Genomic DNA, 24,620 nt, shown 5'->3' with positions numbered 1-24,620 from the left:
TTTTTTTTTTTTTTTTTTTGAGACGGAGTTTCGCTCTTGTTACCCAGGCTGGAGTGCAATGGCGTGATCTTGGCTCACCACAACCTCCGCCTCCTGGGCTCAGGCAATTCTCCTGCCTCAGCCTCCTAAGTAGCTGGGATTACAGGCACGAGCCACCATGCCCAGCTAGTTTTTTGTATTTTTAGTAGAGACGGGGTTTCACCATGTTGACCAGGATGGTCTCGATCTCTCGACCTCGTGATCCACCCGCCTCAGCCTCCCAAAGTGCTGGGATTACAGGCTTGAGCCACCGCGCCCGGCTATATGGGTGTTCTTAATGAATGCTATGTCTTTCCTAATCCTTTGGAAGACATTATCAGGTATTTCTTTGCAGTTTTCCTATAATCTATGCATTTCTTTTCTGTTTCTTTGGCCCCTTGCTTTGGTGTGGGTTTTCTTTCCATCCTTGCTGCTGGAGGAAGTCTTCAAGGATCAAGTGGTCCCCGGCTCCTCTTCCTGTGTATGTGGTAGAAAGGAAGCCGCGGAGTGGAGCTGGGTGGAGCTGTGCGTGCTGGGGTGTGGTGCCTGTGCCCTCTGGACTCCGTGATTCTTCGGGGTGCTGAACGGCGGTGCTTACCCGTCCGCGTTCTCCGGGTCGTTAACCTGTTGCAGGCTGTAGCCCGCAGCCCGCGTGGTCGCGGCTAAGTCCGGGAGCGGGCTTGCCTCCGGAGCCGGGGGCGGGACAACAGCAGCACGAGGCATGCTCCCATCTCCGGCGGCCCCTGGCTCCCGCTGCTCCCCTTTCTCGCTCCGGGCGCTGGCGGGCGCGGGCGGCGGAGGCGTGGAGGGGAGGACCGCCCGCCACGGCAGGGGGCGGAAACTGCGGCAGGACTCCGGGTCAGCGGAGACCCGCGGGCTGCGGCCCCGCTCCGCCTCGGCCTCCGCGCCAGCCCGCCTGCCCGCGGCGGAGAAGCGCTAGGGTCTGAGCTACTGCGGCCGCCGCATCTACTTCAGCCTGCCGCGGCTATGGCGGGCGGCGCCGCGCAGGCCGCCGCTTCCTGTGCTTTCCAGTCGGCGTCGGCTTCTCAGGTGGCCGCGGCCTAGGCAAGAGGTTCGGCTTAAGCCCGGAGCACTGGTGTCCGCGCCGTGCGAAGGGCGTGGGCGCGACCCCTGGACCCCGCGAGGCTCGGGTGCGGCCGGGAGGATGCTCGCGGCCCTCCCCACCGTCGCCGCCCCAGAATTTTCTATGATAACGAATTTTTGGCGTTCAACCCTCCATCCTCTCTAACGCCCCACTGTTGCTCCGCCCCCTTCCTCCAAGCCCCGCCCTCATCCGCAGTGCCCCGCCCCTTCCATCTGTCTCCGGCCCCGCCCCCTCAAGGCTGTCTGTCTCCCCTCCCACCTCACACCTCTGCCCCGCCCGTCAGCCCTGGCTCCGCCCAACCACTGGGCTCGCCGCCGCAGGCCCCGCCTCCAGCTCATAGGCCCGCGCGCCGCATCGGCGTGCTTGCGGCTCAAGCCTCAAGCGTTCACCCCGCCCGGCTTCGTCGCCGCCCGCGGCCCAGCGTCGCGCTCCTCCTGCGCGAGGGCTGCTGAGGCCTGGCCGGGAGCCGCGCCTCCGCCCGCGCGAGGTAGGGGCTCGAGGACCGGCGCGGTGCAGGTCTGCGGAGACCTCCCGAGAGGGGCAAGGGCGCCGGGCCGCGCGTGGGGGCGGGCAGGGCCGGGGAAAAGACCGCGCCCCGGGCCCGGAGCGGCTGGGCGCCCGGGCGGGGAGTGCTAGGCCCGGGCCGACGGTTACGGGCGCCGGCCGGCGTCGCGTGGCCTGAACGCCAGGCTTTTCGGTGGAGAGCAGCTTGCCCCTGGGTGTTGCGCCCTTCCGTGGGTCTGACGGGCGGCGAGGTGAGGCGGCGGCGGCAGCGGCAGCAGTCGCAGTCTTGGGCTCCCGGACGCGCTCCCGACGTGGGGCGGGTTGGGGAGTGGGGACGTCGCCTTCTCGGCGCGGCAGGTCCCGGGCGACCGGGGGACGACGCGCTGGCCCGTCCTGGGGAGAGCGGAGCCACCTGGACTGAGGGCGCCCGCGTTGGCCCCGGAAAGGCAGGAAGGGGGCGGGGAAGGGATGGGGAGCACGGGGTGCAGGCGCCTGTTTCTTTCCTGGTTAGGCACCGTCCTTGGAGAAGATGGAAGCGGAGAGGCGGCCGGCGCCGGGCCCGCCCTCCGAGGGCCTGTTTGCGGACGGGCACCTGATCCTATGGACGCTGTGCTCGGTCCTGCTGCCGGTGTTCATCACCTTCTGGTGTAGCCTCCAGCGGTCGCGCCGGCAGCTGCACCGCAGGGACATCTTCCGCAAGAGCAAGCACGGGTGGCGCGACACGGATCTGTTCAGCCAGCCCACCTACTGCTGCGTGTGCGCGCAGCACATTCTGCAGGGCGCCTTCTGCGACTGCTGCGGGCTCCGTGTGGATGAGGACTGCCTCAAGAAGGCCGACAAGCGCTTCCAGTGCAAGGAGATTATGCTCAAGAATGACAGCAAGGTCCTGGACGCCATGCCCCACCACTGGATCCGGGGCAACGTGCCCCTGTGCAGTTACTGTATGGTTTGCAAGCAGCAGTGTGGCAGCCAACCCAAGCTCTGCGATTACAGGTAGGGCCTCCCAGAATGCGCCATGGGAGTCAGGATTTCATAGAGTGGTGTCGAGGCCTGCTTTAATCTCTGCAGATGGCCTAAACGCATTTCAAGGAAACAAGCTAGTAAATAAACGTCCCTGGGTTTTTGCAACCAAGGCAGCTTTGCAGTGGTCATTTGCTGAGATGATGCGTCCGGCCTCCACTCCTCAGCCAGCCTGCCCTTTTGGGTAATAAAACTTGGCTCCTAACGTCAGTGCAGAGGTTCCTAAGTGGCACCTGCTTCGTGGCCACGTATATTTTAGCTTTTGTTCCTATCGATTATCTTATTTTAAATAAGGAAAAAGGACATATGGACAAATTAACTTTTCCCTTCAGCCACAAAACTGATGTGTCACAGGTTTTGTACTATGAATGTACAGTGAAAACAAGTGTCATTCCAAGGCAGCACTTTTATATCTTTTGCTAATATAGGTGTTGCTACCATAGTGAAATAGACTCAAAAAGAACACTGAAAGGAATATTCCTTTTGATGCTTGGTCTTTCAGGACATGTAGAATCTTAGATAAGTGACCTTGATTAAGCCAACAATATTTTTTGTTTGTTTGTTTGTTTTTGTTTGAGACGGAGTTTCGCTCTTATTACCCAGGCTGGAGTGCAATGGCGCGATCTCGGCTCACCGCAACCTCCGCCTCCTGGGTTCAGGCAATTCTCCTGCCTCAGCCTCCTGAGTAGCTGGGATTACAGGCACGCGCCTCCATGCCCAGCTAATTTTTTTGTATTTTTAGTAGAGACGGGGTTTCACCATGTTGACCAGGATGGTCTCCATCTCTTGACCTCGTGATCCACCCGCCTCGGCCTCCCAAAGTGCTGGGATTACAGGCGTGAGCCACCGCGCCCGGCTTAAGCCAACAATATTTTAATGTCTTTTATATACACATTGGACAACACATTTTCGTCCTTAAAAATATTGTCTGAAAATAGGTGACGATGTCCTTTGCTGATTTTGGAGATTGGTAAAGGAGAATGCTGCTTTGCAAATGATCCATTCAACTCAGTTCACAGTTGAGAAAATTAAAGCTCGTTAGGTCTACTCTGGTAAGCTAGGACGGGTCTCCAGGATTTCCAGCTCCGGACTAACACCTAGCTTCCCTTGAGCACACCTAGCTTCCTTTGAGCGGTAAGTGCAGATATCATTGCAATGAGTTTTCTGACAAGTAGAAGGGCCCATATACATGCTTACGAGCTGAAATAGGCAGTAAATAGGAAGCTGCTTTTAATTTTTTTTTTTTAGTTTTTTGGCAGAAACTCGTTAGCATGAGTGCTATATTATGTCAATACCTGTTTTTAAGTCTTCTTTTAAATTATTGTACACATTATCAAAGAGGCTTAAGAATAAATGTTCAAAATAATATATTCTAGACAACTACAGAGTTTTGTAACCATGCATTTTTATTTGGCATCTTTAAAAATTAAATGCTGTCCTTCTGGCATCAGTGAGAACCAAGTTAACAGGGACTTTAAATAAATTTCGTAATGAATTGAGTATTGTTCTATTTCCTTCCCTTCTCTGGTGTAGCCAGCCTCCAGCGGTCTCTGTGTCTGTGCAGAATTAGATTAAAAATGGTTTCCATAAATAACTGTATTTCAAATACTCCTGAACACATAATCATAGTGCTTCTGATCCTCCACCCAAATGATCTTTCTAAAAATACAAATCTGATCAAGTCCCTGCTCTGCTTAAAACTCTTTAAATTGCTCCCCATCATGTAAGCTGATTGTTTTACAGTATAAATCCCCTCAGTGCTTAACAGGGTACCTAAGGTCCTAGTACTCTCTGGACTCTGCCCTTCTAGTCTTACCTAACACCACCTGCATGAAGCTTTATGCACCAACACCACCAAGCTTCTTGTGATTTCCTTTAAATGTCAGGCATTTTCTGACATTTCTGCCCTTTTGCTCAAAGCTTTCCTCTCTTAATATCCTTGCTAGCTTCTAGACATCCTTAAAGACTCACCCCTTGTCCTTGTCCTTTCCCCCAGGAACTCTTGCCTGATCTACTCACCTTCCCTCATCCCCCAGTTTTTCCTTCTTGGTGATAACATAATATCCTGTCTCTCAATGGTTCTCAAAGTAAGGTCCCTAGACCAGCAGCATCAGCATCTCCAAAATCTGTTAAAAATGCTAACTCTAGGGTTGCCAGATTTAGCAAATAAAAATAAAATATTGCAATATTTCTTGTTTCTCTGAAATTCAGATTTAGCTAGGCATTGTCTTTTTTTTTCTTTTTTTCCTGGCAACCCTAGCCACACCCCAAACTTACTAAACCAGAAGCTTGGGCTAGACATCAGCAGTCTTGGTTTTAACAGGCCCTACAGGTCCTCCTAAAGATGGAAAACCCCTGCTATATTTATGTGTCTTTAAAAACATGCACCTTTGTCCTTAATTTTGTGTCCTCCCATTGAGCACACTGAATGTTTATGATAATAGGTCTTCTTTTCCTAAGTACCCTTTACCCCGTAATAGAAATTGTCTCTGTGTAATTTAGATGTTTATTATTCCCAAGAGAAGAGAGCACAGTGTCCTGAAGTTGTACATACAATGTTCTGAACTGATTTATGTTGGCAAATAATTTTATACAGGGTTACAGTCTCCCGTGACCTTCCATAGGAATGAGATATTTTGGAAGGAAAAACAAAATAAATAGCTACTTAAAATCTTTAACTATAGACCAGACAGTCCTCCTCTGGATTTTATCTGTCTTTGAGGAGGGCTTCTTCCATGTCTGCATCACATTCTTAGGGAAGTGAGTGAACTCTGCAGACAAGTTAGCATTTCAAAGGACACTAATGAGAGATGATAACTGAGTTTAAAGCCTGCAGAATAAGTGAGAAAGGCCCTTTAATTTTTACTCATTCAGGCATTATACTTACTGAGCATCTATTTTTGTACTAGACACTATGTTAGAGTCTACTTTGCCTGTAGATTTTTTCTTTTTGTGTGTTCCTGTTTCTACCCCCAACCACTACAATGTATTTCTGCATCTACTGTCTCATTTCCCTGTTCTTCCTTTTCTGCTTCTTACCTCTCTTCTGACTAAAATAGGAATTAGGTTATATTTTTACATCATTATATTTATCAAATGAACCTCTGTTTCTTGTAGTGTTTTATCTCATTAAGAGAGAAAGAACTTAAAGTGTTTTTTAATTTATAGGACCTTCCATTCATTACATCCACCCCACGCCCCACACATAAATACTGTGCTTAGTAAAACAAAGCTGCTGACTCTCAGAAGGCAGTTAGATGGGCCTCAGTGTAATTAGTCTCAGCTTTGATCATGAATTTTGTTTCTATATTCTGTTGGTATGTGTTTATTCATTTCATTAATTATCTGAAACAGTGAAAGATACCAAATCATCTTCTACAGCAAAGGCGGGCAAACTTACTATAAAGAGCCAAAAGAATTTTAGGCTTTCCCAACCATTTTGTCTGTCATAATTACTTAACTCTGCCCTAGTTGCAGTACAAAACCAGCCATGGACAATACATAAATGAGTGGGTTTACCTGTATTCCAGTAAAACTTCATTCACAAAGTCAGATGGCAGGCATGTTTGCAGTTTGCGGAACACTGTTCTAGTGTGACTCTCATAAATGACCATCTCAACTTTATGTATAATTAGCTGCCTCCAGCACACTAAAGAAGAGAGCTATTGTGAACAGGTAATTTTTTAGAGAAAATTAGCCTTGTTAAACCTTTTTTTTTTTTTTTTTTAAATAAAGCAGTCATACTCCTGCATAAGATTGGCATATAAATTTGTGAATCATTCCATATTTTCATATGAAGAAACTTTCTAGAGTAATATTCTATGTCTTGATAAGGGTTTTAGTTACATACGTTCATTTATCAAAATTCAGGAAGTACATATATTTATATATTTCATTGTATGTAAATTTTACTCAGAAGGAAAAAACATAAATTACAAATTATAGATAGTGATAAGCCTATTTGCTGATGTGTTTAGGAAGTATTCTAATATCTTCAGTTTACTTGGAAACATATTAAAAATAAGATGGGTTAATGGATGGATAGAAACGTGACAAAGCAATTACAGTAAGATGTTAACAGAAGAATGTGCATGGTAGGCATACCTGTAAAAAATATTTTTTGAGTAAAGTATTTTAAAAAGCAAGGAAACTATTATTGCTTTTAGAATATATTTGCTGAAATATTGAAGGGTGGGATCTCATGCTGTCGGCAGTTTACTTTCAAATGATTCAGTAATACATGAGTTTATATTGAAAGACAGTGGGAGAAGATGTTAATTAAGAATCAGTGTGAAGGTGGGCTTAGAGTATTCGTTTTGCTATCCTTTTGACTTCTCTGAAAGTTTGAAATTTTTCAGAATAGAAAGATCATAAGCAATTTCCCAGTGACATGATGCTAAAGCTGAAATACCTAGATATTTTAGTAATGTCTTATCTTCCCAGTGAGTTTGAAATCTAGGTTATTGATCGTGCCATTGCACTCCAGCCTGGGTAACAAGAGCGAAACTCTGTCTCAAAAAAAAAAAAAAAAAGAAATCTAGGTTATTAAATGCTGACAATGTATGTGGCTGGGCATGATGGCTCACGCCTGTAATCCCAGCACTGGGAGGCCAAGGTAGGCAGATCATGAGGCCAGGAGTTCAAGACCAGCCTGGCCAACCTGGTGAAACCCCATCTCTACTAAAAATACAAAACTTAGCAGGGCATGGTGGCAGACACCTGTAATCCCAGCTACTCGGGAGGCTGAGGCAGGAGAATGATTTGACCCCAGGAGGCGGAGATTGCAGTGAGCCGAGATCATACCATTGCACTCCAGCCTGGGCAGCAGAGCGAGACTCCATCTTGGGGGAAAAAAAAATATGTAAAGAGACTAGGCTTCAGGTTTGAATATGGTATTTCTAAAGAAGAATGTGATGGTGAGTAATTAATAAACATTTTATTTTATTTTATTTTATTTCAGACAAGGTCTTACTCTATACTGCCCAGGCTGGAAGGCAGTGGCATGATTATGGCTCGCTGCAGTGTCAGCCTCCCAGGTTCAAGCAATCCTTTCACCTCAGCCTTCCAAGTAGCTGGGACTACAGACATGTGCCACCATGCCTGGCAGTTTTTTTCTTTTTTGTAGAGATGGGAGTATCATCATGTTGCCCAGGCTGGTCTCAAAACTCCTGGGCTCAAGGGATCATCCTGTCTTGGCCTCCCGAAGTTCTGGGATTACAGGCATAAGCCACCATACCTGGTGGCCCTAGTAAGCATTTTAGCTTTACCTTTATAGAGCAAAGGCTCATAATAGATATTATCTTGGTTAAAATAATCTTCTGGGCCGAGTGTGGTGGCTTACATCTGTAATCCCAGCACTTTGGGAGGCAGAGACGGGCAGATAACCTGAGGTCAGGAGTTCGAGACTAGCCTGACCAACATGGAAAAACCCTATCTCTGCTAAAAATACAAAATTAGCCAGGTGTGGTGGCCCATACCTGTAATCCCAGCTACTCAGGAGGCTGAGGCAGGAGAATCACTTGAACCTGGGAGGCAGGGGTTGTGGTGAGCGGAGATCATGTCATTGCACTCCAGCCTGGGCAACAAGAGCAAAACTCTTGTCTCAAAAAAAAAAAATCTTTTTTGAAATTTATAAGAATTTAGTAAATGGTAAATGTTCTGTCACAAATTTATTGGGGATAGAAAATATTAATTTGTGAATTTTGCTAGGACATGTACTCTTTGGGGAAGGAGGGAAGGTTAATTCTTCATAATATATCAGATTAATTCTGGGTAGATTAATGCAGGGATTTGTTTGTTTGTTTTGTTTGTTTGAGACAGTCTCACTCTTCGCTCAGGTATCTCAAGCATAAGCTAGTATCATTTAAAACAATTTTTAAAATTTATACAAGTAGTTCATGAATATATTCTGGTTTTTAGGCTGTCAAGGAATACATACAAAAAAATATGTAGGCTGAAAAGTTAATATCCTTCCCATTCCTCAGTCCTATTTTTCTTCTTGGAGGAAACCATTATGAAATAATTCAGTGGGTATCCTTTCTGATTGCTTTTGATGGTAATATACTATTTTAAAGTTAATGGTAGACCAGTAAGTAGAGATATGATACCTTAGCCACATAACCAGTGTATTACACTTACTCAAGTTTAGTTTACAATCAACAACTGTGATTATACAAATTATTTTTGTTTTCTCTGTAACAGTTTATGCAGAGAACTCTTTCTTTTAGCAGGAAATAGTACTCAAGTAAACAGTACTAAGTATTTGACAAATCTGAACATCCAAAAGGAAGAGACAGCTTAAAATAGAAGGCCAAGAGAGGACCTCGGGATGAAAAAAATGTTTATCCTCTTTTTTTTATTATTATTTATTTAATTATAACCACTCTTTTCTAGTGGCCTGCTTTATCTGTCCAGTCATATCTGTCTTATCCGAGAGTAGATTAAATACTTAGCAGATTAATAATAGAAACCCAGGACCTTAACTAGGTCTGTTCTCAGCTTGTTTTAAGAATTGGATCCAAACATAGAGGCAAATCCAAATGAAAATGTTCTTAATGTCTATTTCAAAAGCAAACGTGAATTATTTTCGTATTAACTGACAAAACACACTGTTGTACTTATATTTACAAGTTAAGAGATTTTCAAGCTGGACCCTGAGGAACTCTTCAAGGGCCCGTGTCAGTGGGACATTTAAAAAGCAAGGACTTTAGGCCTTATGAACCTACATTTCAGCCAGAGCACAAATATATATAAAGCTATTGTTTTAGATCAGCTTTTGTTTCTGTAGGTTATATCTATTGATATTTACCATGTCATAAATTAAAACCAAAAAATTTTTTAAATATTTTTTAAAAATAAATTATTTTTATGAAAATTTAGTGAGGAGAGTTACATTGTTTTAATTTTTTGCACATTTCTTTCACTTATAATCCAACTAGATTATCATATTTGCTTCTTTTGTCATAGCACATGTCATAAAGCTTCTGGAAAACTCCACTGTACATTTTTGAGAGGATGAGGGTGAGGTAACTCTTTAGTACTAGTATTAAAATTTTAACCTCACAGATCTTGGGGTCCTGAATGGATCTTGGGGCCCCAAGCTACACTTTAAGAAATGCTGTCAGGCTGGTCACAGTGGCTCACACCTGCAATCCCAGCACTTTGGGAGGCCGAGGTGGGTGGCTCATTTGAGGTCTGGCATTCAAGACCAGCCTGGCCAACATAGTGAAACCCCATCTCTACCAAGAATACAAAAATTAGCCGGGCAGTAGTGGTGCATACCTGTAATCCCAGCTACTCGGGAGTTGAGGCAGGAGAATCGCTTGAGCCTGGGAAGTGGAGGTTGCAGTGAGCTGAGATCACACCATTGCACTCCAGTCTGGGTGACAGTGAGACCCTGTCTCAAAAAAACAAAAAAGGAAATACTGTTAGATTAAACTGCCAAATATGTTCAAACCTTATTGCTCCTAAAGCTTGACTAGTATACCCTGGGGCATATAAAGAAAAAGAAAAAGAAAAAAACCTTATCGCTCCATTTCACTGTGCACATAGAGTTATATATCCTTTATTTGCCAAATTTTATGGTAAGTAGTGATAAAATTAATGTTTTAGTTTTTAGCAAAAATGATTGTTTTGTGGATTATCAATGAGATTATGGTTTAAAATTAATTAATGTTTATTTCTTCTTTCCCTCAGGTGCATTTGGTGCCAGAAGACCGTACATGATGAGTGCATGAAACATAGTTTAAGGAATGAAAAGTGTGATTTTGGAGAATTCAGAAACCTAATCATTCCACCAAGTTATTTGACCTCCATTAATCAGATGCGTAAAGACAAAAAAACAGATTATGAAGTGGTAAGTATAATTTATTTCTCTTATAAGATTGATTTTTAAAAAGCTGCTTAAGTCATTGTTTGAGATGGTTAAGACTATGTAAGAAGAATCGGTGCCAGGAGTAAAATAAACAGCATATCAAGACCAAGGAGGGAAATAAAATGCCATTATGGTAAGCCATAAAACCCTACCTAGTTCCTAAAGATCGGTCAAAAATTTGGGCTTTTGAGTTCTTTCATGTCTAAAAGGAAATTGGAAATGTTGTATTAGTGGTTTCTATATCATTGCCTGTATCTGAATAATTTAGGGAGCTTTTTAAAAATACAGATTTCTGAGTAGTACTTTCATTGCCATGTTTGATTTAGTAGGTCTAGGGTAGGTCCAGGAATTCATCTTTTTTTTTTTTTTTTTAAGGTCCTCAAGTGATTCTGATGAACAGCCAGGTTTGGGATTCATGATTATTGTCAGTGAAAAGAAAATAGATTGTCTTCACACCTTATTCTAAAAATACTTTTCTATTTGGAACTTTATACAGGGTTCCTAAAGTTTACTTTGCACATAAATGTTCCCACAAATAATGGTGAACATTGAACTTGTTGACAACCGTTTATAGTTGATGTAACTATTACTGTATCTCTCAGTCTTTTTTTTTTTGAGACAGAGTTTCGCTCTTATTACCCAGGCTGGAGTGCAATGGCGCGATCTCGGCTCACCGCAACCTCCGCCTCCTGGCTTCAGGCAATTCTCCTGCCTCAGCCTCCTGAGTAGCTGGGATTACAGGCACGTGCCACCATGCCCAGCTAATTTTTTGTATTTTTAGTAGAGACAGGGTTTCACCATGTTGACCAGGATGGTCTCGATCTGTTGACCTCATGATCCACCCGCCTCGGCCTCCCAAAGTGCTGGGATTACAGGCTTGAGCCACCGTGCCCGGCCGTATCTCTCAGTCTTAAATTTATAGATTTATTTTCTAATTGGATATACCAAAATAATTGAACTATTTTATTTTCAAATTAAGATTTTATATCTTAAATGTCACCTTTGTCAGTATTCCTGCAAGAAAAGGAACATTTTAAAATTTTCAAACATTAATATTGTTTTGACACTTTTTTTTTGAGACAGAGTTTTGCTCTTGTTGCACATGCTGGAGTGCAGTGGTGCTGTCACGGGTCACTGCAACCTGTGCCTCTTGGGTGCAAGCAAGTCTCCTGCCTTAGCCTCCAGAGTAGCTGGGGTTACAGGCATGCACCACCACGCGCTGCTATCGTTTGTATTTTTAGTAAAGACGGGGTTTCACCATGTTGGCCAGGCTGGTCTCGAACTTCAGACCTCAAGTGATCCACCCAGCTTGGCCTCCCAAAGTGTTGGGATTACAGGCATGAGCCACCACATCCAGCCGACACTTTTTTAAAATGTACAAGTCTCTTATTTATCTGAGTTTAATCTGAGATCACAAGAGAGGAGAATCACTAAGTAAAACCACAACATAACTTCATTAATGGCTACATCTGCAAGGAGAAGGGAAGAAGAAATGGTTACATTGTGAAAAACATTAGTAATTTCATTTGACTTTAAGCTATTAGAAATCCAGATTTTTTTTAATCTGAGTACTCCATTTTAAAAAAAGAAATAAAAAGGCCGGCACAGTGGCACATGCCTGTAATCCCAGCTACTCGAGGGGCTGAGGCAGGAGAATCCCTTGAACCCAGGAGGCAGAGATTGCAGTGACCCAAGATCGTGCTATCACATTCCAGCCTGGACAACAAGAACGAAACTCCATCTCAAAAAAGGAAAAGCTTGCAAAATATGCTAGAATATATCCACTAAAGGAAAATCAAGGTAAAAGATCAGAGAAAACCAGTGTCTATTCTATGAATGGCTGAAAGTTATGGAAGGACGTATTTTCAACTCAGCTTAAGTTCAAACTTTCTAATAATTTGATGTAGCAGTGTAATGGGCTGCATTATTAGTAAGTTCCTTGTGTGAGTTTCTGAGCATATGCTGAGTGACTTATCTAGAATAATATAGAAGAGAATTAAACATTGAATGAGAGGTAAATTAGTTAATTGCTAAGGTTCCCTTCCATTCGTAGAATTCTTTGATTTTTATATTGAATTGAAAGAACTGGTATAGTTGTTTTCATTTCAGCAAATTATAGCACCATTGTAATCAAGGCATGGAAAATGTGCTCGTCATCTCTGAGATACTAAACCCTTTTCCCTCATGGCATTTTTTTTTTAGCTAGCCTCTAAGCTTGGAAAGCAGTGGACCCCGTTAATAATCCTGGCCAACTCTCGTAGTGGAACTAACATGGGAGAAGGACTGTTGGGAGAATTTAGGATCTTGTTGAATCCAGTCCAGGTAACTAAAGAAAAAAACTTCCTTTTTTAATTAATGTTTCCATTTTCCGTAAAATGCAGTGGTTATTAATGCTTTAAGTCACTAATCACCTGATGACAGGAAAGAATAATGATTACAAAAAGATCAGCTATTAAATATGTGGAGAAACAGGAACTCCTGTGGTGGGAATATAAAATGGTACAACCTCTTTGGGAGACATCTTGGCAGTTTCTTAAAAAGTTAAACGTAAATTTATTACATCTCCTAGCAATTCCTCTACTAGGAATCTACCCAAGGGAAGTGAAACATATTTCTCACAAACTTGCATGAAAATGTTCATAGCAGCAATTATTCATGATAGCCAGAAAGCATAAACAGCCCAGCTGTCCATCAGTTGGTGAGTTGATAAACAAAATGTGATGTATCGATACAGTGGAATACTATTAAATGACAAAAAGGAACAAGCTATTGATACATATTACAATAAAAGAACCTCAAAAACATATTAAGTGAAAGAAGACAGATACAAGAGACTTTATATTGTATGATTCCGTTTATGTGACCTGTCTAGAAAAGGCAAATCTGTAGAGGTAGAGCGTAGATTATTGGTTGCCTGAGGCTAGGGCTGGAAATGGGGAGTGACTGCAAATGGACATTGAGGGATCTTATTGAAGCAACAGAAATGTTCTAAACTGGATGATGGTGGTGGTTGTGCAACTCAGTGAACTTACTAAAAATTATTGACTTGTGGCCGGGCGCGGTGGCTCAAGCCTGTAATCCCAGCACTTTGGGAGGCCAAGGCGGGTGGATCATGAGGTCAAGAGATCGAGACCATCCTGGTCAACATGGTGAAATCCTGTCTCTACTAAAAAATCCAAAAAAATTAGCTGGGCATGGTGGCACGTGCCTGTAATCCCAGCTACTCAGGAGGCTGAGGCAGGAGAATTGCCTGAGCCCAGGAGACGGAGGTTGCGGTGAGCCGAGATCGCGCCATTGCACTCCAGCCTGGGTAACAAGAGCGAAACTCCATCTCAAAAAAAAAAGAAATTATTGACTTGTTCACTTCAAATGGGTGAATCTTATATGTAAATTACACCTCAGTTTTAAAAATAAAAGGGATAGTTAAGATTGAATGTACAACTAGCAACTTTGAAAAATTAACCCCAAAACAAAAAAAATACAAGAAACCCCACTAATTTAAAAAAAGAAAAGTTAAACAACCCATTGTGTAACAATTGGAAATGCAGTAACTTTGTCCTTCCAATTTGTATTTTTTACTCTTTCAATATTGTACAGTTTAAGAAAATTATAAAAAATAAAGGAAAAAATCATTTGCAATTTCCCCATACAAATACATTGGTTTTCTCTTTTCTTGTTCTTTCCATTAATTATCTGTGCATTTACTTTGCATATTAACAATACTGTAACAATAATCTAAATACAAATTTGCATTCTGATTTTTTTTAACTTTAATGGCATAAATATTTTTCCTTGTTTCTTCATAGTCCTCATAATCACATATTTAACAACTAGAATAATCGAATGGATTATTTATCCAGTCTCCTATTGTTGTAGGGTAACACTGTCTCTATGATTGTATTATAAGTAATGCCACAGTGAATTTTTTTTTTTTTTTTTTTTTTTTGAGATGGAGTTTCGCTCTTGTTACCCAGGCTGGAGTGCAATGGCGCAATCTCGGCTCACCGCAACCTCTGCCTCCCGGGTTCAAGCAATTCTCCTGCCTCAGCCTCCTGAGTAGAGCTGGGATTACAGGCACGCGCCACCATGCCCAGCTACTTTTTTGTATTTTTAGTAGAGACGGGGTTTCACCATGTTGACCAGGATGGTCTCGATCTGTTGACCTCGTGATCCACCCGCCTCGGCCTCCCAAAGTGCTGGGATTACAGGCTTGAGTCACCACGCGCGGCCACAGTGAATATTTTTATACATATTTTTGGGCATTTTTGTCTTCCAAAATATTTTTTCTAGGATCATTGGCAGAATTATGGATTATCAAAGTTACTCGCATTTTTACATCATTTTCTGTGTATTGCAAAATTGCTTTCCAGAAATTTGTACTAACTTGCACTGGTGATTTTTTTTAAGCCAGTATAAGATATGAAACACTAGTTAAAGGTGAACTTAGCACATTGTGATTTATGTGAACAGGAAGGAGGTAATGTGGTATAATAGATAAACTATAAATTTTATTTTTTTTTTATTTATTATTATTATTTTTTTTTTTTTTTTTTGAGACGGAGTTTCACTCTTGTTACCCAGGCTGGAGTGCAATGGTGCGATCTTGGCTCACCGCAACCTCCGCCTCCTGGGTTCAGGCAATTCTCCTGCCTCAGCCTCCTGAGTAGCTGGGATTACAGGCACGTGCCACCATGCCCAGCTAATTTTTTGTATTTTTAGTAGAGACGGGGTTTCACCATGTTGACCAGGATGGTCTCGATCTCTTGACCTCGTGATCCACCCGCCTCAGCCTCCCAAAGTGCTGGGATTACAGGCTTGAGCCACTGCGCCCGGCCTATTTTTTTATTTTTTGAGACAAAGTCTTGCTCTGTCAAACTGGAGTGCAGTGGCATGCTCTTGGATCACTGCAACTTCCGCCTCCCAGGTTCAAGTGATTCTTCTATCTCAGCCTCCTCAGTAGCTGGGATTACAGGGGCACACTACCATACCCAGCTTATTTTTGTACTTTTAGTAAAGACAGGATTTCACCATGTTGGCCAGGCTAGTCTCAAACTCCTGACCTCAAGTGATCCACCCACCTTTGCCTCCCAAAGTGCTAGGATTATAGGCGTGAGCTACCACGCCCAGCCTGAATTTATATTTCAGCACTTAATTACCTGGAGAGTCACAGGCAAGTGATTTAACCTTCGTGCAGCTCAGTTTCCAGCTCAACAGACTGAGGCTAACTCTTGCTCTATAGAGTCAGTGTGGGGATGAGCTACAATGAATAGAAAATAAATAGAAAGAGTCTGGCACTGTGCCTGGCTTATTGTTAAAGATAAATATGTAGTAGCCAGTAGTGTTATTTAACTATATCTCTACTCATCTAGAGGAAAATCATCTTGAGAGATGAAGGAAAATGTTGGATAAAAATAACTTTTCTTTTGTTTCTAGATTTTTGATGTAACTAAAACTCCTCCTATCAAAGCCCTGCAACTCTGTACTCTTCTTCCATATTATTCAGCTCGAGTACTTGTTTGTGGAGGGGATGGGACTGTGGGCTGGGTCCTGGATGCAGTTGATGACATGAAGATTAAGGTATTAGTCTTTAAAAACTACTACAGAATGACTTCTGAGATAAATATACTATACATATACATATACACATACACATATTTTTTTAATTTTATTTATTTATTTTTATTTATTTATTTATTTTTGAGATACAGTCTTGCACTGTCACCCAAGCTGGAATGCAGTGGCACAAACACAGCTAACTGCAACCTCCGTCTCTCAGGTTCAAGCAATCCTTCCACCTCAGCCTATAAAGTTGCTGGGACTATAGGTGTGCGCTACCACACCTGGATAATTTTTGTATTTTTTGTAGGGACAGGGTTTCACCATGTTGCCTGGGTAGCTCTCAAATTCTTGGGCTCAAGCAGTCCTCCCACCTAGGCATCCCAAAGTGCTGGGTTTACAGGCATGAACCACCATGCCCAACCTAATATAGAATATTTTTGCTTTATATTTTTTATTATGCAGATGAATACTACACATTGCCAGTTTCAAATAGTTAAGAATGAGATGTTTTGATTAAGCATTTAGCACAAACTTTAGCAAAACAACCAACAGTTGTTATATGTGTATCTTTACTGCTTTGATCTTATTTAATTTTACAAAATGTTATTAACCAGTAAACAGTCTGCAGAGAAAAATCTAAAACATATCTTCCGTATTCTAGGGACAAGAAAAGTACATTCCACAAGTTGCAGTCTTGCCTCTGGGAACAGGCAACGATCTATCCAATACATTGGGTTGGGGTGCAGGTTATGCTGGAGAAATTCCAGTTGCACAGGTCTTACGGAATGTCATGGAAGCAGATGGAATTAAACTAGATCGGTAAGTTACATTTCTCCAAAAAGTAGATTTCTTGAGATTTAGTTATAATTGTTTGATTTAAAATGAAGACTTGTCCAGATGAAAAGTGGCATGTAATTTAAACATGAAAGACTCTATTAGTTGTTCTTACACATAGATGCTGGTGTTTTGTTTTATTATGTAAGAGTCAAAGTAATAAGTTATACTGAGTACATATCCCTAAATTTGCATGCTTATATACATTTGGTTACTCTTTTAGATGGTATTTTAATAGAAAACCCTCATTTATCCAAATATCCAGAGTACAAGGTTTATTGTAAAAAGTGCTGGGTGTTTTGTTTTGTTTTGTTTTCTGTTTTTTAGATGGAAAGTTCAAGTAACAAATAAAGGATACTACAACTTAAGAAAACCCAAGGTATGTTGTTAGTGCTTCTGTTGGAAGTAGTTTCAGCTTCACTGCACAAGATTCGGCACTCTGTGGTGAGATACAGAGACCTGGTGCTTATCTCAGTGGAGCTGGCTGTAGAGCAGAACAGAAACTTCTAAGCTTACCTCACAAGCTGGACTGTAAATGTGTTATGGTAGAGAACAGGGTGCAGGTGTGGTTAGTTCTGTCATAGCTGATCAGGCTGAGAAGATTCACAGAAAGTGATATGGGAGTTGGTCCTTAAAAAAGCAAAGGACTTAACCAGGCAGAGGGAATAGAGGCGAGAGTGCAAAGCATGGTTAGCAAGTAGCAAATAATACAGAGCTAGCAGATCTATGCTTTTAAAAGATACTCTGGAGATGATGTGAAAATAGCATGAAAGCCTGCACTAGGGAGAATCAGGATGAGGACATTTTAGAGATAGAATTCATCAGTACTTGACAACTGATTAGTATAAAGGGAAGAGAGAACATACATATTACTACTAAATTTCTAGTTTTTATAACTGGATATATGGAAATGACTGTAAGAAAAGTACCAAGTTTCAGGTTTGCCTGGGAAGAAAATAAGATAGATATTGGGCGTATCAATCTAAAAGTCTTTGAAGTATTGAACAAGAAGTTGGAAGTTCAGGCTTATTGCTCAGGAATAAAGACAGAGCTAGAGATGCAAATTGAGGAATCCAGACTGGGTTAGGAAGTAAAATAAACCAGGGTAGGGACAAAGGGAGTAACCCAAGTTGTGAGAGTCAAGTCCCTAGTTATCAGCCTTTGAACTGAAGCTTTATTTCTGGTAATTGTTTAAATGCTGAGAATGCATGAGAGAATGTAGGGAGTGAGAGGGGAAAAGGGGAAAAGAGGGCCAAAAACTACATTTTTTTTTTGGAGATAGGGTCTCGCTCTGTCACTCAGGGTGGAGTGCAGTGTTGTGATCACAGCTCACTGCAGCCTTGACCTCTGGGCCCAAGCGGTTCTCCTACCTCAGCCTCCCAAGTAGCCGGGACCACCAGCATGTACCACCGTGTCCAGATAGTTTTGTTTTTGTTTTGTCTCCCTATATTGCCCGGACTGAACTTGAACTCCTAGGCCCAGGCAATCCTCCCACCTCAGCCTTCCAAAATGTTGGGATTACAAGCATGAGCCACTGTGCCCAGATAGGAACTACATTTCGAAAATAGATATATTTAGATGATACAAATTGAGAGGCCATGAAAGGAGACTAAAGAATGTAGTAAGGGCCGAGCGCGGTGGCTCAAGCCTGTAATCCCAGCACTTTGGGAGGCCGAGGGAGGTGGATCACAAGGTCGAGAGATCGAGACCATCCTGGTCAACATGGTGAAACCCCGTCTCTATTAAAAAAATACAAAAAATTAGCTGGGCATGGTGGCACGTGCCTGTAATCCCAGCTACTCAGGAGGCTGAGGCAGGAGAATTGCCTGAACCCAGGAGGCGGAGGTTGCGGTGAGCCGAGATCGTGCCATTGCACTCCAGCCTGGGTAACAAGAGCGAAACTCCATCTCAAAAAAAAAAAAAAAAAAAAAAAAAAGAATGTAGTAAGTAAATAAGGAGAAAACAGAAAGAGAACTGCAATAGGTGGGTGATAAACAACAAAATAATGCAGACTTTAAATAAGAGCATTTGGGGAACACTGATGCATGTTTCTCTGCTTCTTTGTGTCCTTACCACTAAAATCCCTCTAAAATGGTGATACAGATCTTGTATAGATCTTTGAGAAGGCACAAAACCCTAAGGACAAAGAGATCACAGCAGTCTTTAAGAAGCCAAAACTAAGAAGGTTAGCATATTTAAAAAAGCTGAAAAGTACCTACACTGTAGAAAACTAAGAAAGAAACCAGTTTATTGAGCAGAACCAAGCAAGCAAAGGCTTAGGAATTCAGGTCACCACATCACTCAGAGAGCAGTAGTATAAAGTGTGTCTGAAAATAGAAAGAGTGAGCTGAAGAAGCTGTTTGTCCCTTAGATCACTTCCCCTTTCCCCAGCTTCATGTAGTCATTTACTACCCTCCTCAACTCAGGTAGTAGATTGGAGGTTTACTCTTGAAAGTTTAAGCTATAAGACTCTAGCCAGCTAAAGACATACCAAAAATAGATTTAATGAAAAGTGAGATTACTGGCCCTTTTCATCCACTCAACTTCAAGAATAGTGACAGGATTTCTCTCTGGGGAAGCTAACTTGCCCAAGATATTTGGGTGTCCCTTAGCAAAAGGACCAGATTTTTGCACTGTAGTTCTATAATGAAGCTTATCCCCTAGCAAGACCTGCTTTTGGATGCAAAGTTCACAGTTGGCCTTTTATACCTTATTCTTAAAACAAGAACATACACAGTTAAGGATTGGAGGCACAAACAAGCATTTAAGGAAAGCGTCTACTGTGAGAGAGCCCCAAAGAAACCAAAAGAAAGAACTGTAGGAAACACAGTCCAGCAATTCAGGGAACAGGACTAATGTTCTCAGAGAAAAATGAAAATATTAATAGAATAGTGTTCTATAAAAGAAACATTCAGAAACACACACCCCAAAAAAGGCTCTTATAAGCTAAAATTCAGTATCCGATTGGAAAGTACAGTTGAAGACACCAAAGGAACTGGACGTGGAGGCACACACCTGTAGTCCCAGTAACTTGGGAGGCTGAGGCAAGGAGATTGCTTGAGCCCAAGAGTTCAAGGCTGTAGTGAGCTATCATCATGCCACTGCACTCCAGCCTGGGTGAGAAAGTGCAGATGAAACTCCATCTCTAAAAAGAAGAAGAATACAGCAAGTAATGTTTAAAATTTAAAAATCAAGAAATGGCCAGGCATCATGGGTCATGCCTGTAATCACAGAACTTTGGGAGGCCGAGGTGGGTGGATCACCTGAGGTCAGGAGTTTGAGACAAATTAGCCTGGCGTGGTGGTGGGCACATGTAATCCCAGCTACTCAAGAGGCTGAGGCAGGAAAATTGCTTGGACCTGGGAGGCAGAGGTTGCTGTGAGCCTCACACCACTGTGCTCCAGCCTGGGTGACAGATATTGTCTCAAAAAAAAAAAAAAAAAAATTGAACATAAAAAAATAGATTAGAGAAAGTATTAAGAGATCATTTAAAATTGTTCCTGTGCTCAAAAGTATTTGCCAGTTATCATAGTGCCTGAAATGCCAACATTAAAGATGTTGATAGTAGCCAGTCTTTTTGATAGTAGCCAATCTTACAGGTATGAAGTGATAGCTCATTGTGGTTTTCATTAGCAATTCTCTGATGATTAGAAATGTTCAGCATTTTTTCATATACAGGTTGAATATCCCTTATCCAAAAAAAATGGTTGGGACCAGAAGTATTTCAGATTTCTGATTTTTTATTTTGGAGTATTTGCAGAATATGTACCCATTGAGCATTTCTAATCTGAAAAGCTGAAATCCAAAATGCTCCCATGAGCATTTCCTTTGAGTGTCATGTCAGTGCTCAAAAGGTTTCAGATTTGGGAACATTTCAGATTTCAGATTTTCATTTTAGGAATGCTGAACCTCTATATGTTGGCCATTTTTATGTGTTTTGAGAAATGTCTCTTCAAGTCCTTTGCCCATTTTTTAATAGGGTTATTGGTTGTTATTGAGTAGCTTGAGTTCCTTCTACCTTTTGAATTCCTGATTGAGTATATGATTTGCAGATATTTTCTTCTAAGCTGTGGGTTGCCTCTTCACTTTGCTCTATTGTTTTCCTTTGATGTGTAGAATCTTTTTAGTGTGATACAATCCATTTTGTCTATTTTTACTTTTATTGCCTGTGTTTTGGGGGTCATATCAAAAAAATAACTGCCCAGGCCAATGTCATGAAGCTTTCTCCTTATGTTTTAGTACTTTTGTAGTTTCAGGTTGTACATTTAAGTCTTTAATCCATTTTGAGTTGATTCTTTATAAGGGGTGAGATAATGGTTGATTTTCATTGTTCTACATGTGGCTATCCAGCTTTCTCAGTACCATTTATTGATGAGACTGTCCTTTCCCTCTTGTGTGTTCTCAGCACCTTTGTCAGAAATCAGTTGGCCATAGATATGTGTATGTATTTTGGGGTTTCCTATCCTATTTCATTGGTCAGTAATAACAAGTGTTGGCAAAGATGTGGAGAAGAGAGAATCCTTGTACACTGTTGGTATTGTTAATTAGTACAACAGTTTTGGGAAACAATATGGAGGTTCCTCAAAAACCTAAAACTAGAATTACCGTATGTTCCAGCAATCCTATTTATAGATACATATCCAAAGGAATTGAAATAATTATATCAAACAGATGTCCGTGTTCCCATGTTCATTGCAGCATTATGTACAATAGCCAAGATGCAGAAATAACCTAAGTGCCCATCAGTGAATGAATGATTTTTTAAATATGCCATATATACACAATGGAAAACTAGTCAGACTTTAAGAAAAAAGAAAATCTGTCATTCTCAGCAATGTAGCTGAACCTAGAGGACATTATGTTAAATAAATAAGCCAGGCACAGAGAGACAAATACTGTATGATGTCCCTTATATGTGGAATCTAAAAAATCAAATTCAGGAGAATTGTGGTTACCAGAAGCTGTAGAGGGTAGGAGAGTAGTTGGATAAAGGGGAGACACTGGTTAATAGGTACAGAGTTTTAGTTAGATAGGAAGAATAAGTTCTACTATTGTACAGCTTGGTGACTATAGTCAGTAATAATGTATATATTCAAATTGCTAAAAGAGAAGTTTTTTTCGTTTTTTTTTTTTGAGACAGGTTCTCATTCCGTTGACCAAGCTAGAGTTCAGTGGCATGATCACAGCTCACTGCAGCCTATACCTCTTGGGCTCAAGTGATCCTCCAATCTTAGCCTCACTAGTAACTGGGACTAAAGGCATATGCCACCACACCCCGCTCATTTTCTTTTTATTATTTTCAGTAGAGACAGGATTTTCCTATGTTGCCCAGGCTGATGTCATACTCCTTGGGTCAAGCAATCATCCTACCTCAGCCTCCCAAAGTGCTGGGATTACAAGCATGAACCACCATGCTCAGCCTAAAAGAGAGGATTTTAAATGTTCTCACCACAAATAAATGATAATATTTGAGGTGATGGATATGCAAAAAAATAAATGATATATTTCTCACTCATACCAGGATGTATTACTACTCCATAATAAAGCAGAGCTGAGTATTTAAAAATATTTGTTAATCAGAGATCATTCCTCCGAAGAAAGATGGACAAAGTTTGACACCACCAAGATGATTCAAATAAGAAGACATATTCTCAGCCATTTGCTATCATTAAATAAGATATGTCATTAAAAATAAATATACTACAATCAAGTAGGGTCTCCTTAACTCTATAGAAGAACATCCAAACAATCAAATACAAGAGGGAACTTCATTTCTCTATATATTCCAAGTATTTTGTGCCCACCTGGTTCCAGGCACTGTCCTAGGTGCTGGAGTTTCAGTGACAAAGGCCTTGCCTTCATGAAGCTTATGTTGTCCTACTCTCAGTTTCTGAATAAAGGACCCCTAGGAAACGGGGGCGGGGGGTGAAATTCAGTTAAAAAATGAAGACAAATTAATGTACATTGACATATTTTACTTAAAATAAGATGTTTACGGGGTTTTTTGTAAACAACTAGGATTGAAAATTATATTTTGGCAGTGAAGAGACAGACATTTAGTGACTCACAGTTCCATAAGAGATGAATGGGAAAGGATGAAAAGAGCAGGTGACCAAATTTAGACTTAACATTAAAAGGATGAAGAGCGAAAGTCAGAATTTTTAGGTGGCAGAAAGCATAAGAATTCCTACCTGATCTCACTTTTTTCACTGAGGCAAGCATAAAGATCATCTGAACATAACAAAGGCAAGCAGGGGCTGGTTATCAGGGATTTGAAGCGAGTTGCAAGTTTTTAAATAAACCACTAGGAAACAGAGGAAATGAGTCATCTATAGCTTTACTGTGCCCTATTAGGGATTGTGGCCAGCCATCCCTGGAAATAACTTTGTAACAGGATCATAATTATAAGATTCTTACCTACAGTGTCCAGCAACCTGGAAGCAGAACAGAGAAAACAGTTTGACTTAGAGAAGATTAACAAGTAAGGCTAAGATGAGAAGAGGTAAAAGGGTGTTGGAGCAAAGGATGGTGTTGAGTACAGTCATTGAAATGATTGACCTTGGAATCCAGGCCACTTTGGGAAGTAAGATAAATTAAGGGGAGACCAGTAGCCTGGGTTAGGACTAATAGAAGCTGAGAGCTTGGAAGTTGTGATAAATGTGAAAAGCAAATGTAATGGGAACATAGGCGTGAAAAGCCTGGAAGCATCAAGTAGAGCCATTGTAGATGGTAAGGTGTGAGATGTAGCATATAAAACAGAAGTGAAAGATGAAATTTACATCCGTATTTATCAGCCTTGAACGGAAGCTTTATTTCTGGTAACTTCACCAGACAGTACAACATAACCACACAAGACTAAGATTGACATTGAATTATGACTCAGGCTTAGGTAGAACCTAAGCCTAACCTTGCTTATTCTTACCCTTTCTCACAGGAATTCACAATGAACAACTATTTTTCTGTTGGACCTGATGCTCTCATGGCTCTCAATTTTCATGCCCATCGTGAGAAGGCACCATCTCTGTTTTCTAGCAGAATTCTTAATAAGGTGTGTTGGATAAAATAACATTTCCTGCTTATCATCGAAGGTACAGTAAAAATCAATAGTTCAATTATATTTAGCACTCTTAGATTCAGATTGAACTAACTTACAGAAATATTTACCTGCTCTGTTTTGTGTAGGACTGTCAAATCAGATCTTTTTTTATTAATCAGATCTTTAAATGTATTTTATCAGGCTGGGCACAGTGGCTCATGCCTGTAATTTTAGCACTTTGGGAGGCAGAGGCAGGTGGATCACTTGAGATCAGGAGTTCGAGACCAGCCTGGCCATCATGGTGAAACCCTGTCTTTACTAAAAATACAAAATTAGCCAGGTGTGGTGGCAGGTACCTGTAATCCCAGCCACTCGGGAGGCTGAGGCAGGAGAATCCCTTGAAACTGGGAGGCAAAGGTTGCATAGAGCTGAGATCACACCACTGCATTCCAGCCTGGGCAACAGAATGAAACTCCATCTCAAAAAACAAAAAAACTTTATCAATGTATTTTATAACTCTAACATAAATTTTTTAATTCAAATTTGGGATGTTTTATAGCATATTTTGCTTAGATAGGAACTAAATGGAATATGTGATAGCTTATCTTAAATGGCAGCTAAAATCGGAAGAAAATTTTAGGCAGAATAAATTTTTGATAAAGTCATTAATG

At 41.5% G+C, this 24,620-nt stretch overlaps 1 protein-coding gene across 3 annotated transcripts in view; it reads left to right on the top strand.

Moving 5' to 3' along the window:
* Positions 1–1,478: 1,478 nt before the first annotated feature.
* DGKE (diacylglycerol kinase epsilon) overlaps positions 1,479–24,620 on the top strand; it is a 34,806-nt gene continuing 11,664 nt past the window's right edge. Inside the window, exons 1-8 of one of the 3 annotated variants that reach the window (XM_039476922.2) lie at positions 1,481–1,610; positions 2,139–2,620; positions 10,343–10,502; positions 12,723–12,842; positions 15,954–16,097; positions 16,741–16,898; positions 17,241–17,292; positions 23,848–23,961. In XM_039476922.2, coding sequence (XP_039332856.1) covers positions 2,157–2,620; positions 10,343–10,502; positions 12,723–12,842; positions 15,954–16,097; positions 16,741–16,898; positions 17,241–17,292; positions 23,848–23,961 — 1,212 coding nt within the window. In that variant the 5' untranslated portion in view covers positions 1,481–1,610; positions 2,139–2,156. Of the gene's footprint in view, positions 1,611–1,690; positions 1,879–2,138; positions 2,621–10,342; positions 10,503–12,722; positions 12,843–15,953; positions 16,098–16,740; positions 16,899–17,240; positions 17,293–23,847; positions 23,962–24,620 lie in introns of those variants that run through there. The other 2 variants (XM_003931335.4, XM_074388547.1) reach the window with 2 other exon arrangements.

This window comes from Saimiri boliviensis, chromosome 17 (genome assembly GCF_048565385.1).
Source record: "Saimiri boliviensis isolate mSaiBol1 chromosome 17, mSaiBol1.pri, whole genome shotgun sequence".
Lineage (NCBI taxonomy): Eukaryota > Metazoa > Chordata > Mammalia > Primates > Cebidae > Saimiri > Saimiri boliviensis.
Note: the sequence above shows the minus strand (reverse complement) of the source record. Positions and strands in the feature narration are given on the sequence as shown.